Raw genomic sequence first — 20,419 nt, 5'->3', positions numbered from 1 at the left:
TGGCACTGGATTCAAATTTAATATTTGGGCTCTCTCATTGAGATGTCGTTTTTCTATTGGGTGTTAGTTACAAAAAAACGCAGAATGTGGCCACTGCTTCACGATTTCAATTCAGCAAAGGCTTATCTTTCTCAAGTGTGTGAGTTTGAAGAATAGCATCTGTGCTTCAGACGATGCATTCAAAGCATCATGTAGCTACATGTAAGGGAGTTAAATTAATATGCTGGCGGAAAATAAAAGCATGTAAACTGTACCAGGTTTTCATCAGAAGGTGGCTTTTTGAAGATACATGTGCGTAGCAGTGAACGCAGTGTGTGTGTGTGTGTGTGTGTGCGTGCGTGTGTGTGTGTGTGTGTGTGTGTGTGTGTGTGTGTGTGTGTGTGTGTGTGTGTGTGTGTGTGTGTGTGTGTGTGTGTGTGTGTGTGTGTGTGTGTGTGTGTGTGTGTGTGTGTGTGTGTGTGTGTGTGTGTGTGTGTGTGTGTGTGTGTGTGTGTTGTTGTGTGTGTTGCTGTGCTGCTCAGATGTGAGAGCAGAGATTTTCTCTGCGTCTTTAGATGTTGGGACGAGGGCACAGTGGGGCCAGCTGACAGCTTGGCAGACCAAGGTTATTTACTTTTAGAAAGGGAAAACCAGCCTGAGTCAGCACATACTAAAGGGCAGCCACACACACACATACAGAAATACACACACACACACACACACACACACACACACACACACACACACACACACCATCAGGCAAAGATACATGCGCAGACTTCCATTTCTAACTATTTCATCTTTGGTGTGTGCGCAAACAGACCCCCCACACACATGCACTCACACACACACACACACACACACACACACACACACACACACACACACACACACACACACACACACACACACACACACACACACACACACACAGCACTGAGAGGTTAAGTAGGCTCATTGCTGGAACACCATTGAGAAAACCGCAGCCTAATTACCATCATATCCTCCACCAAGGACACCTCATGACAGCAAACCGGCCTGTGCTGTGTTTGGGTGCCCAGCAGGGCCATAACCCCACATCTTATTCAGATAACCGAGCACTAACTAGTCAACAAATTAATAATGACCTTGTTATCACTAACTAGCACGCTCGCACCTTCTCTCACACACAAAGAGAATATGAGCAGCATATGATTGACTATAATAGCATGCATCACAGATCCAAGCACCTCTACATTTACCATTCGAGCAGCAGGGAATTGTTATCCACTTGCTGCGGCCGTGGCTGCTAATGTCCGATTTGTCCTCTCTAGCCAGGGTGTGGATGTTCCTGAAAAAGGACTGCCAGTGGCTTTCAATTGGATCATTCAAGCCGTTACCATAGTCAGTTATTTTCAGTGTAAGCTGCAGCAAGAAGCTAAAAGCAACAGAATGTGTAATAATGTACAGAATTTGCATCATTATCAAGACAACACATATTAATGTCCCTGACTTTTCAACCAGTGTCTGATGCTTAATCGACTCAACCTGCTGATTTACAGAATTGATTATACAGTAATCTATCTTAGATATCCACAGTCAAATACATTATTAGATATCTCAGCTTGTGTATGATCATGGTTGTTGTTGTTTTTTTCAATTGCATTAGTGAAACAATTGATTTCAGATCAGTCTTCTACTGTCATAGAGATTTTTTTGTGTGAAACATCTGTAAGATATTGACTGTGGGCAATATTTTAAATAATCATTTAGTTGAAATGCTCACGTTGTACATTTACTGTAAGGGCTCAGTGCAATCACTCAGTGATCAAGTACATTATTCTGCATTGCAATAATTGAATTCATTTGATTTATTAGTATGGACGCTTGCTATTTCTCCAATTCTTTGTGGAATAAGGGACGTGTAACAGATCCAAAAATTATCAATCACAATTTAGATATTTTAATGCTGATTTATAGCTTTAAAAATGTATGGTTTAACACAGCTATCACTGGAGCAAGATGTTACAATAGAAACTCCAATCTATCCGGATAAAGGATAAGATCATCTTAATCACAACAAATCATTTTCCCACTTCTAGCCTTAGGAATATAAATATCAAATAGTTTCATTTTTCGGTATAATCAGTGACAGGATACTCTTTACTTAATCTAGCGCTGAAAACAAATGTTCGCTTGATAGTTGTTGCTTTTAGAAAATGGTGCATGAGCTTTTAATATTGGTGGAATAACAGTAACTTCTTTTTGACCTATCTCACCCTGGAAGCACAGATCCTTACCGCTGAAATAGAAAGCCTCGGTTTGATCTTGAATTCAAGCTACAAAACAGCTCCCTTGTGCTGCAGACACACACATGCATGCAAATATTTCATCAGAGTACATTTTAAAAGGACCAGCTGGTTTCTCACTTAGCAACCATCATCATGATTCTGAGCGCATCTCTGTTTAGATCAACAAAAGTAAACTGACCCTGAGGAACTCAGCGAAAAAACCTTTGAATGCAATGCGGATGTGTGATTGAAAGAAAATGAAAGACAGAAGAGAATAAAGAAAGACAAGTAAAGAGGTGGAGAAGACAGGCTGATCGGCATAGCAAGAGAAAAAGCCTCATTGGGTTGCAGTGGGCATGTGCAGACTGAGACGTACTAAAAGGTTACAGCATTTGATTTGTGATATTCCACTCTGAAAGCTCTCTCTCTCCCTCGCTGTCTTGTGGAGCAGTTTGGCTACTGCTGTCCACAAAGTTTGATCGATGGCTGAATTATGCCATCGGATTGTGAATCTAGCCGACTCCGCTGTCTGCCCAATGATAAACAACAAACATGCCTGGCCACCAATAACAATGAGAGATGTGAGGAGCGAGCAGCCAATCAGAAAATAGACGTAATAGTGTCCCCATAAAATAGGGGTATTTGAGTCAGCCTGTTCCATGAATATACTTCATTCATATGTTGCCCACACCATTTTCTTCCTCAAACCCTCCTCCTTTTCTTCTGGTCCTTCATGTCCTTCCTGTACTTCCTCTTTCTCCTTGATCACTCTGCAGTAGTTCCTCTTAGAGTTCAAGCTGCCCACTCCATATTCACTCCATCTCTCTCCACCCCTCCCTCACTACAGTTCAGGCTTCCCACACCAGCCCTGCATCAATCTCTGTATGCACCCCCCCTCGCTCCAGCAGCCCACTCAAAGGCTTATTCCACAGAGGGAAAGAATGTGAGGGGAGGCGTTTTATAGTGTTTTCCAGTTATCTCCGTCCTTATAGAGCTGTTCCCAGCCCAGCTCCATCAAACCAGCACCACCCCCACTCTCCAGCTGCCTACTCTGTTCATTGCAATATTTCCCTCATTCCTCTGTGTTTTCCATCTTCTCCAGGGTAATGCCTGGGAGATACTGAATCTGAATGTTTCAATCCTGAATGAGGCAATCACAGACTAAAAAGCATTAATACAATGTGCCCAGAGACCCTTTGCAAAAATAATGGTCCCAATAAATATTCATTTATTATTTAAGGTATTTTCGTCCCAGATTAGGATTATAGTTTTATGTGTATTGTTCTGAATTCAAATTGATTTTGTTTAGCAAACGATGGTTTAAATAAAATAAGAACATATGTTATGCAAAGTAACTTATTTACATAAGTAAAGGTATATGTAAATTGGTCTACGTTTACTTGTTGCCACCCCTGGGGTCTCCTGGGTGAAACTCCTGTGATTAACGCACCCACCCTTCCACCCCGTTCTCATCCCTATGCAAACTTACACACAGACTTTAATAAGAAACATATCTGTTATAAGTTTAAGGATATGTTAATGTTATGTTCCCATTAAATATTGTACTGTCGACATTTTGAGAGACCAGGCTGATTTTCTGATGTTATTGTGAAGACTATTGTTTTCATATTCTTGAAATATGACACAATGCAACTTGTATTCACTTCCCAAGATACAACTTTTGTTTTGGAAACCGTCACATCAGCTTCCATTTCTGCAGGTGTTAAGACAAGTTTAAATACATACCACACTGTTAGTTGTTTCTGAAAGCAGATCCATTCAGCCGACGGGAGATATTCATTACATGGCCACCTCTTAGAGATGTATTTGATTTCATTTTATTAAAGCTGAAAAAACAACTCTGAGTTGCTGTACAAACACATTCTATTTTGGCTTTTAATTAACTGTGTTGACTGTGAAGTATTTGCGTGTTTAATTTTGTCCATGACCTCATGTCATGACATCCAAGCCCAGATGTTATTGTACTGCTGTAATATGTATTCTGTGGGTTGGGACCCATTAATAAGAAAAATCCATTAAAGTCTAACACATTAAGTTTGCTTAGCTTTTGTCTCCTTCAGAAAATCCAGTTCTGGGACACATAACCACTTAACCACCACAACGCTCGGTTGTAGTACTGTATGATGCAGGCAGGGTACTGCCAAATTCCAGGCATATTCATTATGTACATTAGTACCTTAAAAACTAATTGGTCGAAGGAGTCACAATATTACCTATGATAGAAGTTGCAGGTTTCCCCTAATAGCATATTGTAGATGGTGACTTTTTCAGAAACATGCTTTGGTACACAGGATATGATTAATTTAAACATTTAAAGCTTAAACCATAACATCTTGAGTGATTTAAACAGAAGAGGAATAAGAAAAAAAGACTCAAACTTAATCCAAATAAAGAAGATTTAGTTTCAGTTAAGTTATCCATAGGAAAATTCAACACGGTCAGAAAAAAAGATGCTGTTAAGCTACAGAAAGCATAAAAAAAGGATTACATGAATCACAATTCAACCGTATGATGATCTCCTGGTATCTGACAGTGTGACTGCCTTTAGTTTGTCAACCTCTGTTTTCAGGCAAATACACCTCAGAAGCACAACACCTGCTTAAAATGATAACATTTTCATATTTAATGAACACACTGCATAAAGTATTTAAGAGACAGGTTTTGGCTGAATATCACATTAGCTATGCCACTCCAGGAAGGATAACACAACATATTCATTCAGACAACAATGATAGCAAAGAGGAAAACAGATGGTACAGGGAGGGAGAGAGAAACTTTAGTATAATATCAAATGATTTCAATTTTAAATGGCTTAACAGAGTTCAACTTTACAAATAATACTTGCCTCATGCTGCAATTGTTGAAGAGTCCAAGCAGGCTGTTTTTGATGTAGAGAAAGTTACAAATATTAGCTGATAACTTTTAGCTATAACACAGACCCCTAATCAGAGCAGTCTAAAAAACGCTCGCCCTATCAAATGACTTATAATACTAAAACTATGTTGTTTCTCCTCATGAAATGCACAGTGATCATTTTACTTAGCAGAAATGGAATCAGACAGATTGTTTTAGAATATAAAATGTGTTTTTAAAAGCCAACTGGTCGCCAGAAACTCAAGACTAAATGCTCTTGAGTCTGTACTCTTTGTTTACACGGTGTTGTCAGCCCCTGTTAAGTATATTAGCTAATTGCTACCATTTAAAATGGTTGCTGCAGCCTGATTTGAGACCACATGCAATCCCTTTTGATGGTACAGCAGTTAATTCAGCAAAATACAGAAGTGTCACCAGAAATGATCGTGATTACTGTTATTATGAGAAATATTTGTTTTCATTAGCAATGCCATGAATCACCTAGAAACCCATATTCATCTTCATTTCTTCTCCATCTCCCTATCTCTCACTCTCTCTTCCTCCCATCTATTCCTTTTATTTTCTCGCTCATCCACTTAACTCCTCCATCTCTCTCCCTCCTCCAGACACACTAACATAAAACAACACATGCACTTGCAGACACACACACACAATCCAGGGCTGGTAATGCAGGGTTAATAAGATTTGAGAGCAGCTGATGGTTGCGCACATTCAGGCCAGATTACATTTAATTTGATTGGGTTTCACTCACTAGGCTCCCTCCCTCTGCTCTCTCCTCCCTGCCTTTTCTTTCCTCCTTCCGCTCATTGGCCTCCTTCTGCTTTTGTTGGACCAGAGGTGGTCTGGCCCTCACAAAAACACACAGAGGGGTACAGCAAGTGCACACACACACACACACACACACACACGCACGCACGCACACACACACACACACACACACACGCACACGCACGCACACACGCACACACGCACACACACACACTGAGCCTTTACTTTGGAGGGGCTGTGAATACACATGCACACACGTCCTTGGCAACACTGTCCTCTACTGCAAACCCGACATCATTCATTATCTATATTTTACAATGTCAACCATGCCTTGAACGAGACACAAGGATGGAGCACATAAGGGAGGAAAAGTTATAAATATATTTAAAAGAACGTGAATCCTTGACTAATTTAAATACTGTTGTAAGGGGACATTTGCTATGGACTTTAACAATGGCCGGATCGTTGCATAACACACATTTCTGTATGTTGTATGATATTTGCTATAATTTAGAATAATTATTTTGTGATAGTTTCCTTTGATATTGTAAGTAGATGGATGTATGTCCTGCATAAAAAAAGATGACAAATTCCCAAATTCTTGCCTAATACATTTGTTGTCTAATTACGCAGTATCATACTTTTGTAATAATGTTCAGCTGCGTTTAAAGTACAGAAAACACATTTATTGGGGAATAGTGCTTATGTTAGCAAGCTAGGCTAACTAGCATTTCCATTGTTTCTTGTTAGCTCTCTCTGAGTGGAATACATAAGTCATTTGGGTTCTGCTAAATGTTGAATGATTTGAAGGGACTGCTGGAACTGGTGATGATATGTGGTCCAATTTGAAAAAGTGAAAAATACTTCTTGCATCAACACTTGTTCACTATGACTATACCGTAAGTCATTCTCCAGAGAGAAGCACACCACAGAAGTTCAAACCACATGTCCAAGCAACGTTGGCTGTTTCAACAAACATTTCCGAACTCTTTCTGGAAATCTGGAAATCTAAACAAATAATGACCACAGCTGCAGTATCATAACACTTTATTACTTCTTACTCAAAAACTGTTTTAGTATTTAATATTCTGACAAGCTTGCAGGGTTAAATGCATGCAAAACTCGTTTTCTATCGCTGCATAACAACAAGCTTGTGTAACCTTGTAATGCATATGTTTCAGTAGGTAAAACTAAAGGTTTAAAATTCAAATCACACTGTAAAGCAGAAGAAACATCACAGCAGCACTATAACTCTAGGTCTTACCATTTCAAATAATACTCTGTAACAGACATGCTTTAGAAAGCAGAGCGCCACCACATTCCACATTATATTTACTGGCTTCCAAAAGCATACTGTATTATATCTGGCTTAGAAAGGCAGGACAAAAAAATGTAGAAACAGAAAAAAGCACACACATTTGAACAGGGGTGAAAGATGGATGTGAGGAAAAGAAGAGGTGAAAAAAAAGACGGCGCACAGTTTGAAGAAAGAAGGAGAGGAGAGAGTGATAGACAAGCAGAAAGCAGGGTGAGAAAGAGAGAGATGCAAACGTCTTCCTGTCTGTGTGTTTTGTCTCCTCTCATCTTTTTATGTGTCAGTCGGCTCTGTTGTTATCCTCTTCCCATCACTAACCCGCAGCTGTCACACACACACACACACACACACACACACACACACACACACACACACACACACACACAGAATATAGGCAGATGCAGGCGGAACATCAGGCATCTGGCTCCCATCACACACACACGCAAGGCAGAAGGAAAGCACACAACTGGACTGACCGAAGGGTTTAATCAGCGTTGATAAATGACATGCAACAAAGTTTACTTTATGTTTGCGTGCGTCCTCTCTTTCATCAAACCTTCCTCTATCAACCCACACACACTCCCCCCCTCTTTCTCTCTCCATCCTTCACTATCTGTCCTCACTCAACCCTGTAACTAATGACTCTGGAGGAGGCATTGCAGCACCTGCTGCAGACAAACAAGGGAGGAGGGAGTGGGACAACAAAAGAGGAGAAAGGGTGAGGAGGTTGGTGAAAGGGGAGGAGGGTAGATGAAGAAAACAAACTAGGCCAAAGAAAGAGGGAATAAGAGGAGGTATAAAAAAGAAAGACAGAGAAGGGGAAAGGATGTCGAGAGGGTCCAAGGACAACGTGGAGGGGAGAGAGGATGGGAGGGAGGTGTGAAGTGTCACTGCCAGTGGTACCATTTCTCTAATTAGCATAGTGACCTTGGTCCTCTGGAACTGTTATTGTACACACACACACACACACACACACACACACACACACACATGGACACACGCAGGAAAACACACACACACAATTGCTCATATGCATAGCAGAGTGTGAATTTCTCTGGTATTTGCATAGTATAAGTAGCACCTGATATGAATTTTAATGCACAGTAATTTGGACCCGTCTTGTGTGATATCAAGATTTTATATAATACATTTAACTGGATAAATTGTTGTTGTTTTTTCTGAAAGTTCAGTACGTAATTGGTTTATCAAGGCAGGATTCATTTTCAAAAAGAAAAAGTATATAGAAACAGACATATACTCATCGCATTTCTCTGTCAAGTAAATTCAATGGTGCAATAGGTAATGAGAAGTGTAGGTGTGAGGATGAATTTTAACACTAAGTTAAAGTGTGCGGATACAGTGACAGAAAGTGAGAATGAGGCAGGCAGACAGAACTAACTGTGAGTGAGCAGGCGAGAGAGAGGGGGAGTACAGCTGAAGCAGCAATCATCTTTCAGGTCAACAGTAATTACCAAGAAAACTGAGGAAGTGAGTGTGACACACACACACACACACACACACACACACAACACACGGACACACGCAGGAATACACACACACACACACACACACACACACACACACAGTTTCTTCCCTCTTCACAGCTCGGCTTGCTGTATTTTTCCTCTTGTCTCGTTTATTTCACAACCAAAACATGCACCTATCACAAAGAAGATGTCAGAGCAAGCTGCAGGGTTTATTGGATAAAGGTTTTTCACAGTGGATACAATTATATATACACCGACAGTCTAATCCCCTTTAACTGTGCTATCATTAATTCCCGGGTAGTGTCAGGAAGTTGCCTATATCATGGTTAATTTGAGATTGGCAGTTGAATTTTCAGACCTCTGACACTCTCCTATTGCTATTTTAGAATCTTTTTAAAAGGTAAACCCAGCAGGACAGTGATTGTTTGACGCTGCACGTCTATTACTTTGTGTACGGTGTATGAACATTGATTTGGTTGCTGAATCTGCTTATGCACAATGTACAATACCTGCAGCAGGGACTTTTCATTATCAAACCTTACACATAATCACTCCTCTCAGGGCACGAACAACCCTATGTGGCTAATGGTACCTGTGTAAAACAATACTTTCCCTCATGTGCCATTAAAGCCCAAGCTCTAGTCTAGGAAATGAGGAAGCAAGTTCAACTAAAGCCTAAAGGTAGCTCTGGAGACTTGCTGGTTGCCTTTAACTGCATTGCATCATACAAACATGTACGCTACTTCTGCACTATTTCGTAGTTCCTGAGGAAAGTTTCAAACATGTCTGGTGTCGGCTCTCCATCCGATGCAGCAGAGTATCAAACTTCCTGGTTTAATCCAAATTACCTCGATTTTAAGCTGAAGCGGTGACCCAGCAACTACCTTTTGCTCCCAGTTTAACTATTGCTCAATGATTATTGGAATATTCACTTCCTTTGAAGCCTAAATGATTACCCCCAGTGGTGTAGTGGGGATTTTTTTTACTGGGTGGACGGGGCGGGGGTGGACGGGTAGTGGGTGGACGGGAGACATATATGGACGCGCTCCTGAACTGCCTGTCAGCGCAACTTACATGATGCCGTTTATATGCATCAGGGATGCTAAGCACGATCACAAGCAACGTATTGAGGATCACTTTGCTAACAACAACAACCACCCCCGCAGCATGTGGAACGGTATCAGGGCACTAACCGACTACAAAAGCACCAATCTGCTGCCCAGCAATGATGCAGAACTCCCTGATGTCCTAAACCAGTTTTTCGCCCGCTTTGACACCCCGGGAGAGGAATCTGCTCCACTCATCCACCCACCTGCTGAGGAGACAACGCTGGTTCTACAGCACCATCAGGTGTGGACCACTCTGAGGAAAATCAGACCTAGCAAAGCTGCAGGCCCAGACGGAGTGCCCGGCCGGGTACTGAAGGCATGTGCGGACCAGCTGACAGAGGTGTTTACTGATATATTCAACCTCTCATTACAACAAGCTACTGTTCCAACATGCCTCAAATCCTCAACCATCATTCCAGTGCCTAAAAAGACATCTGTGAAGTGCCTAAATGACTATCGCCCAGTCGCGCTTACACCAATAGTCATGAAGTGTTTTGAGAAACTGGTGCTTGCCCATATCAGAACAATCATCCCACCTCAGTTTGCCTACAGGCCAAACCGCTCCACAGAAGACGCCATCAACTCAGCCCTCCACACCTCTCTGACACATCTTGAATTACCAGGCAGTTATGTGAGGATGCTGTTTTTGAATTTTAGCTCTGCATTCAACACCGTCATGCCCCACAAACTGGTCAGCAAACTGAATACTCTTGGCTTTGGCTCTTCACTTTGCTCGTGGGTCATGGACTTCCTGACTGACAGACCACAGCAAGTCAGAGTCGGTAAGCACCTATCATCCCCCCTTATACTAAACACAGGAACCCCACAAGGTTGTGTGCTTAGTCCCATGCTCTTCACACTCTTTACCAGCGACTGCACCCCCATCCACACCTCCAACTCCATAGTAACATTGCAGACGACACCACAGTAGTCGGTCTTATTACAGACAATAAGGAGACAGCCTACAGGCTCGAGGTGGAACATCTGACTGACTGGTGTAAGGAACACAACCTTGTCCTTAACACCTCCAAAACTCATTGTTGATTTCAGGAGGACAAAAAAGGAAGTCCATCTCCCCCTCCACATCCATGGAGAAGCAGTGGAGAGCGTGGAAGACCTACGGTTCCTTGGAGTCAACATCTCCAATAAATTAACATGGACCTCAAACACCTCAAACCTGGTGAAAAAGGCACAGCAGAGACTGTTTTTCCTGAGGAAACTAAGACAGGCCAGGCTTCCACAAAAACTGCTGGTAAACTTCTATCGGTCGACCATTGAAAGCACCCTGTCCAGCTGCATAACTGTGTGGTACACCAGCTGCACAGCCACAGAGCGGAAGGACCTGCAGCGGGTGGTGAAGGCTGCTCAGCGCATCGTTGGGACTGAGCTGCCCAACCTTGATAACATCTACAAAAGTCGACTGCAGAAGAAAGCCAGCAGTATCATCAGAGACATCACACACCCCGGCCACTCACTGTTCGAACCGCTGCCATCCGGCAGACGGTTCAGGTCAATAAAAGCACGCACCAACAGACTGAAGAACAGCTTCTTTCCCAGAGCTGTGGCCTCCATCACTCCCATCCCTGTCCAACCACAACACGCACGATAACATGCACACATACAAACAAACACACTACTGCAAGACTGCAGCCTAAAATACCATGTTATTTATTTGTATTTTTATTAAGTATCAACTGATATTTTTTAGTAACTATTTATATTTAAACATTGTAGCTTTATATATTTTAACATTCTGGTAAAGTGCATATGATGACCCTGATTATTATTGCTACTATCTCTGCTTTATCACTGTTTTTATGGATGTGTTCTTATTTATGTTATGTATTGCATTGAGAGATGCCAACTGAATTTCGTTGCACTGATGTGTGATGACAATAAAGATATATTCTATTCTATTCTATTCTATTTAGACAATATAATAATAAAGGGCGGTGCCGGCTGTCAGCGAACCGATCCGGCCTTTCTGCGCGACTATCACTCAAATGCGGGACATAGTCTCAATTTGTGGGACGCGGGACAAATAATACAAATGCTGTGTGTGCAGTCCCGCACCTGGTCACCCCCCACACACACACACACACACACACACACACACACACACACACACACACACACACACACACACACACACACACACACAAGCGCGGTTCAAATCAAGTTGCATAAATGCTTGAGCTACGTTTTTTATTATAATTACTGTGAAATCTGCCAATTATGTTTTTGTCATTATTACAACAAACACACACTTGCAACTGATAACACTGGCAATGATTTTAGATGTATTAGACTATTAAAAAAAGAAATCATCCTTCAAATAAGTGGGGGTACGGCGTATCCCCGCGTCCAACGCCCACACCACTGATTACCCCAAATGTACTTATCATGCTTGTAGTTCTGTAAACACGCTTGACTTATGTTTTGGTTAAATATTAATATCTGTACAGCAGCTCGGTTTTATTTATGTAACCTCAGTATCTAAAACATTTAATGACTGTGTTAACACGCTTTCCACTCAAACACCAACTCTTATTACACCTATTTGTTACTCTAATTTAACCCATCTCTTGAATCCCCATACTCTTAATAAAATGTGTTTCTCAGTTTTATATAATACAGCCACCTTTGTGAGGCAGTGAGCAAAACCACAAAGGTATTAAAAGGTATTAACTGTGCAGCGTGGATAAGTGATGATATTGACTTCTTTAAGTGTGATGGTAGAAAAGTGAAGATATTGTGGAAATCTAATAAGCTCCATGTCTAACATTTCTACCTCCTTTGGTTCTGTTATAAGGTTCAGATTAAGGGTGTGAGAACTGATTATATTTCCAAAAGACAATACAGAGCTTTATTATAAACTATTTGTAAATGTGTTTGTGCTGATCCTATTGCTAGTCGTGACTGCACCTATGCATAAGATTAAGGATTCAGTCACTCTTGTAAAGAACTCTACCATAGTTATCCGATAATATTTAATTAATTAAATTAAATCCAAAACTACAATTTGTATGCATTCACACCGAACAGCCTTTAGTTTTCCGTAAAACAACAGTTACAAGGCTATGAAGCTGTAGCACATACATGTGTTAACCTTTCTTTGTGGATATGCTGCAAACACACCACATCTATAATCTGTAGTTGGGCAAAACAAATGTTATCATTTTTGGGTCTTTTTTGTGTGCCTTTTGAGGTAGTCAAAAATAACGGTGGGTATCATGAAGCAATGAAAACCCACACATTTACGTCGAAAACACTTCTCTAAGATTATAAGGTCATACATGTGCGAGATAAAACTTGGCAAAGAACAGTTTTTATTCAAGTCTTGTTTTTTCCACGGAATATAATACCGGGATGCAAAATGTACTCCATTGTACATCTTTCTTTCACAAAAGCTTTTGTTGTCTCTTCCTACTGCCACCTCGATGCTGTCTTTAGTGGAAACAATTATAATTATCTAGCCGATTAGAACGAACAAAAGTTTCACCCCCAGCTAACCTAGCAAACCTCAGCGTACTCTCAGAAGGATTTGGGAAATAGCATGGCAGTCTAATTGGTACTGAATGTGTTAATACCTAGACAAACCCCAATTAAACTGCTCATCTTACACAATGTGAGAGGCTGGAAACCCAACAGTATATTCCTGAGACTTTCTCATATCACCCTGATTCAGGAAAGTTAGCAGGGACATCAGCGTCTTGCAGCATAATTAGTTCATGAAACAGTAAGAAGTCAGTGTAATTTCATTTGGAATTGACTCCTTGCCCTCAATTCCTTCCCTCCGGAAAACTCAATCTCCAAGGAGTCGAGGGTTCTCCTCTCTTTAATAACAGCTAAACACATCAACACAGCTATTTCAAATGCCCCCTCAAGCCGTTAGACACAAAATAAGAGATGGAAGTCTAATGAAAAGAGGTTTAATAGAAGAGCAAGGCAAAGGTGGCTCAGTGGCTTGCTGCTGTTTAATTCAATGGGATGTTCCTGGTGCCTCAAGACTGGCCCATTTTAATTGCACTCTTCTCTCATTTATAAAAAGGAAGTATGCAGCAATGGAGCTTTAATGAATCGGAAAGCAAGGCAGGATATTCAGTGCTTTCTCTCAAAACCCATTGAAGGATAATGGGATTGTGCTGGTCTGGCCCACATGTTCTGGCACAGCCTTGTTCTAGCATTTACACACACACACCTTCAACTATAAATACAAACCCAAATTAAACAGAACTAGTCAATAGAATGGTCAATATAAATTGTCATTGGGAGAATAGATTTGAGTTGGTTTCGCCATGCCCTCCCTTCTTACTGAGGCCATTGTAGTCCATTGGTAAACTCGATTAAAGCAGGGGGGTTCAATATGATTAGGATGGCGTAGTAATTATGACGAGAGCAAATGAGGAAGTCATGTCCGTGCAGGCAGGAGGACAGAGTGGATAGGTGGCTCAAAAAAACACATCAATTAAAAAAATACAGAACTTTCACAGAGGGGATCTCTGTTTTTTCCCGTGTTTAACAAAAAGTCAAGAAGTACAATACAAAACATGCTTAACTGATGAAATGTACATTGAATACTTAACCTATGTATGTTACTTACTATTTTACCCCAAAACATAACGTTTTTCCAAACCTAACCAAATTGTTACACATGTGTTTATGACACATACAAATGGAAGTGATCCCAACTAATAAAGGGATGATTTAATAATGCGTTGATAACTTCCGAAGATAATCTGCTCCATACTTTTTCCCATCTGTTTTGGGATTAAATCAACAGTTTGAGCATGACCATAGCGGTTTACAATATCTCTATATGAACTCAATCAATAATTCCATCATGACTGAATTAAAGCTGTATCTATGTCTCCCATGAATCAATACCGCGTTGAAGCTTGCCGGCGGGCATGTCTGACGCTCGACCAACAACCAATCACATGAATCTCCCGCCCCGGACACACAAGCAGCGGTTTGATTGGCTAGAGCTTGTACTGGCATATGATTCCATTGGCTGACGCTTCCGTCGAAGCTTCAAAAGTAGAACATTGCTCTACTTTTGAAGCGAGCAACGCTACGCTTTGCTCCCACAATGCAGTTCGGTGAAGCGTGACGTCAGTGTGTAGGGGCCGTTAGAGACCATCCAGTGACATCTTTGTTATGATAATCAACACTGGTGTCCCAAGTATTATTAACACCACAAATAACCTCAGCACCCTTGGGTTTCTTCAGGCTTCACAGACACTGATTATGTGTATCTGGAGAATATCAGCACAAGGAAGCAAAACACCTCAATAACAACACGTAAAGCAAACCAGGCAGTGGAGGATGGAGCTTACCTTGGCCATCTGTGCCTGGACTCCGCTGGCTTTGAGTGAGGCCACAGCCTTCTGGGCTGCTGCAGGGCTGTCAAAGTCCACAAATCCATAGCCTGTACACACACAGGGACAACACAGAAGAGGATGATGATGAGAAGGAGGATATCGGCTAATGTGCTGAATAACTGTTTGGTTTTCAGTGCTGCATAAATCCTGTAAATGAGTCCAAATCAAGTCAGGTCACGTATTTAATGAAAGCTGCTAGTTCCTCCCATCAAATGTGTTTTAGCACAGAACATCAGCAGAATTGGTGTCATAACAGTAACTCTAGCTATCTCTTTTTATGATCCAAGAAATCTCTGCACAAGTTTTTGTGTACTTTGGCTCTTTTTAATGAAACCATGTTGATGTTTTTGTAATGGCTCTAATGTGCTTCATTGCACTAATGCTTGCAGCTCATCATTCATTCCCTATGCTATGATGTGTGTAGGGATGCGATGCTGGGATAATCCTTTCCTATACATGTGAAATCTACATTTAATCTCCCACTGCAATGAGCTTGTTTCTTCCCTGTGCTTCATTAAATCTGTCAGTACTTATGGGGTTCCTACAGGAGAGGCCAAAACAAGTGACATCAAGAACAATTCTCTACATGTAATGCAGTCATTAAAGTGATTCAGACGCATGTGTCAAGAAATAAGAGTATGAGCATTATACGATTTTATTGCAATGTGGTCTGTCATTGTGTGTGTGTGTGTGTGTGTGTGTGTGTGTGTGTGTGTGTGTGTGTGTGTGTGTGTGTGTGTGTGTGTGTGTGTGTGTGTGTGTGTGTGTGTGTGTGTGTGTGTGTGTGTGTGTGTGTGTGTGTGTGTGTGTGTGTGTGTGCGCGTGTGTGTGTGTGTGTGTGTGTGTGTGTGTGTGTGTGTGTGTGTGTGTGTGTGTGTGTGTGTGTGTGTGTGTGTGTGTGTGTGTGTGTGTGTGTGTGTGTGCGAGTGAGTGAGTGAGTGAGTGAGTGAGTGAGTGAGTGAGTGAGTGAGTGAGTGAGTGAGTGAGTGAGTGAGTGTGTCGTGCATGCGTGCAAGTTTGCCTTTGAAGCTGTCAAATAGCTGACGCTCTGGGGATCTGGGTCTGGGCCCTGCAGGAAGCACTGAAGGACAAAAGGTCCGAACACACACACACACACATCACTCTGTACTTTCAGAAATACGCCCTGTTGTACTGGCTCGCGTCCCTAGGTCTTGAAAACATGTCAAAAAGACAGAAAGAAGCAAAAGAGACGAAGTCTGTCTGCATTTTGAATGGCAGTTTGCCTGCAGGTGTGTTTGGTAAAGCTGAGCAAAACCAACAGACTGTTAGTATAGGAATGTTTTTGACTCTGGGTTTGTGTTAGAGACTATTAAAATAAGCCGTACAGTATAGACACACATGCATTGAGCCAGAAAGAGACATATTCACAGCACAGCAGCTTTGAAACTCCAGCTGTAGTTTTGAGTGCATTGCGTGTTGTTAACACAATTAAATGATCCACAATTCAAAAGCCTCATTACAATCTTAAATATAAACATGTTAAGCATGAGGCAATACAATTTATCTTTCCCCTCTGACACACACACACACACACACACACACACACACACACGCACGCACGCACACACGTGCACAAACTTCACTCCTAACATCTGTTCTCGTCTGCCCGTCTTGCAGAATCTGGAGCCTGTTCTGTTTAGCTGATAAGCAGATGATTTTTTATTGTTCAAAGGCAGCAAGCTGCTTTCACAGCAAGACATGTACCGCACGCCCAAATATTTATATGTTGCTAATGAGAAACCCATAATTTAGCCAAAATAGGAATACACACATACACACACACGTACACATTTAATGTGTACACCTGTACGTAGTGCTGCGTACCTGGACTCACATTCAGGTTCAGGTCCGGACTCAAGTCCAGAGGTTCAGGTTCAGGTCCGGACTTATAAGTCCGGACCTGAACCCATGGCTTGTGTCAAGTTGTGTGAGTAACTAAAGTGAACTTATTGTGAGCTAATTATCAATTGAAAATTAACTCATAATCAACTCAAATTCAAACTCATCAGGTTTATTGTGCTCCCTTCCAACTTGTGTCTACATTTCTCTACAAAGTACAAATGTGCCACTTAGTCTACAAATGACTTATGACAGCAACTACAGTGAACTACTACAAAGTTCAAACATGTATTTCATTTACCAAACTAAAGTAACCAAACAGTCCCTGAGCTGACTGAGCCTAAATCCCTAAAACGTTGCTGAAAGGTAGAGTGTAGAGTAGACTATACGCATCACACTGTTACACCTAATATACAGTATAGGCTACACTCTAGTGACTGTACAGTCAGAGTGTACTGTACTGTCTGTGCACCATGTATTTTCTACAACTCTACAATACATACTGTTAGAAATTAAAATCAATGTTGATATGGCGTAATTTTGAATTAAAAACACTAATTTAAATCACTTTTATTCTGAAAAAACCGAAAGTTCACACTATTAACTTAAAACTTTTATTCTGAAAATTCTTCACTTCCGGTTAGCATTAGCATGTGGCGAAATTCTACGTTTTCAAACCGTAAATCGAAGGTGAAATGACATGTGATGTTGTACACTGAGCACACTGGGATTAGCACTCATTTATTGACGCTGAATAACGTTTATCAGGGAATGTTTAAATAACCACAGACACCAGAATATACGTAAGTGCTAGTTTTTTTGCGAGTCCAAGTACCGGTTCCTGACGTTCCGGTTTTAACAGGACTTGAACCGAAACTTTTTACAAGTCCAGTACCGGTTCGGCGTACCGGTACGCAGCACTACGACTGTGATAAAGTATGCAGTAGACATTTTGAATCTATATTCATCTAATTGAAGCCATACCAAAACAGTCAAACTAATTGAGCACAAACACACACGAGATGGTCCTTTTTATTTCCAGAACATGTAATCAGTTCCATTTCTCAAATCTCACACTGAAACTGTGGCTGGACAGTCTATTGTTTATTTAACAATAGACGGTCAAAACACAGTTCACAATGGATCATTTAGTTCCCACTGGTCCAACACCTTGGTTGACGGCAGCACACATGGTTGTTGGAATAGAAAGCTCCTGTTTTAAAGAGGAATTCAAATATTGAATACATCAAAGTCTGTTCATACTGTAGGTCTTGAACTGGTCACGGCCTGACTAAAACAAAAGTTGTGTGGCTCCAAAGGTAGCTTTGAAATCTAAAACACTCATATTGCTCGAGGCACGGGCCGAGGAGGTGGAGCTGCAGCAATCTTTGACTCAAATGTACTTATCAATACTAAACCAAAATTAAATTATACCTCTTTTGAAAGCCTCGTTTTTAGGCTTACGCATCCGACCTGGAAAACTTTGCAGCCAATCTTATTTGTTACAGTGTATCGTGCACCAGGTCCTTATTCAGAATTCTTATCAGAATTCTCTGAGTTTTTATCAACTTTGGTTCTTAAAACAGACAAAGTAATTATCGTAGGTGACTTTAATATTCATGTTGACGATGATAAAAATAGCCTTACTGTTGCATTTAACTCTACATTAGATTCTGTTGGTTTCTGTCAGAGTGTAAATAAACCAACCCACTGCTATAATCACACTCTGGACCTTGTTCTGACTTATGGTATTGAAATTGAGCAACTATTAGTCGAACCGCATAATCCTGCTTTATCCGACCATTTCTTAGTAACTTTTGAAGTACTGTTACTAGACTACAAAGCATTAGTCAAAAGCTCTTGCAGCAGAAACCTATCTGTTAGTGCTATAGCCACATTTAAGGAAGAGATTCCACCAATACTTAACTCGATAGCGTGTCTGCATGTAGGGGAGGAAACTTATACAAAATGTACACCACCCCAAATTGATCATGTTGTTGATAGTGCTATAGATGCGCTGCGAATAAAATTAGACTCTGTTGCTCCTTTGAAAAAGAAGAAAATAAAACAACATAGATTAGCTCCATGGCATAATGCCGAAACCCGCAAAATAAAGCAAAAGTCTAGACAACTTGAAAGGATATGGCGTTCCACTAAACTTGAAGAATCTCGTTTAATTTGGCATATTACTCTCAATGAATATAAGAAAGCACTGCGTAAAGCGAGAGCAGCCTACTACTCTTCATTAATAGATGAGAATAAGAATAATGCAAGATTTCGTTTCAGCACTGTAGCCAGGCTGACAGAGAGCCACAGCTCCATTGAGCCTTCTATTCCCATAGCACTCGGTAGCAATGATTTTATGTGCTTTTTTAACGATAAAATTGTTACTCTTAGAAACAAAATTAATGACCTCTTGCCTTTGACCAGTATAGTGTTATCAACAGCTCCCGGAAACGTAAGTTCTAATATTACACTAGATAGGAAACTAGAATGCTTTTCAGCCATAAACCTTGAACAATTAAATTCAATGATTCTCTCTTCTAAACCATCAACGTGCATGTTAGACCCAATTCCAACTAGGCTGTTGAAGGAATTTTTTCCATTAATTAGCACTTCTTTATTAAATATTATGAATATGTCTTTATTATCAGGCTATGTTCCACAATCATTCAAAGTAGCAGTGATAAAACCGCTTCTTAAAAAGCACAACCTCGATCCAGAGGTTTTAGCCAACTATAGACCTATTTCTAATCTTCCGTTCCTCTCAAAAATTCTTGAGAAAGCGGTCGCAAAACAGTTGTGTGATTACTTAAAAAACAATGATTTATTTGAAGACTTTCAGTCTGGCTTTATAACACATCATAGCACAGAGACAGCTCTGGTTAAAGTCACAAATGATATTCTAATAGCCTCAGACAAGGGACTTGTCTCTATTCTTGTTTTGCTCGATCTCAGTGCTGCATTTGATACTATCGACCATGATATCCTATTGCAAAGACTAGAGCACTTAGTTGGCATACAGGGAACTGCTTTAGGCTGGTTTAGGTCCTATCTATCTGAACGCTCTCAGTTTGTACGTGTTAACGATGAATCTTCCACGCAAACCAAAGTTAGCCATGGAGTGCCACAGGGCTCAGTGCTCGGACCTATTTTGTTCACATTATATATGCTTCCAATATTATAAGGAATCATTCTGTAAACTTTCATTGTTATGCGGATGATACTCAACTATATTTGTCAATCAAGCCTGATGAAATTAATCATCTAAATACAATTCAAGACTGCCTTAAGGACTTAAAAACGTGGATGACCTTAAACTTTTTGATGTTAAACACGACCAAAACTGAAG

The 20,419-nt window shown here is 40.8% G+C and overlaps 1 protein-coding gene across 3 annotated transcripts in view; it reads right to left on the bottom strand.

Annotated features, from left to right (window-relative positions):
* LOC117460832 (RNA-binding motif, single-stranded-interacting protein 3-like) overlaps window positions 1-20,419 on the bottom strand; it is a 154,736-nt gene that overhangs the window by 71,349 nt on the left and 62,968 nt on the right. For all 3 annotated transcript variants that reach the window (XM_034102421.2, XM_034102418.2, XM_034102419.2), the window contains exon 4: window positions 15,163-15,254. In XM_034102421.2, the coding sequence (XP_033958312.1) occupies window positions 15,163-15,254 (92 nt within the window). The remainder of the gene's footprint in view (window positions 1-15,162; window positions 15,255-20,419) is intronic.

Source organism: Pseudochaenichthys georgianus, chromosome 16 (genome assembly GCF_902827115.2).
Source record: "Pseudochaenichthys georgianus chromosome 16, fPseGeo1.2, whole genome shotgun sequence".
In the NCBI taxonomy this organism is placed as follows: Eukaryota; Metazoa; Chordata; class Actinopteri; order Perciformes; family Channichthyidae; genus Pseudochaenichthys; species Pseudochaenichthys georgianus.
This window is presented reverse-complemented; position numbering and strand designations above follow the sequence as displayed.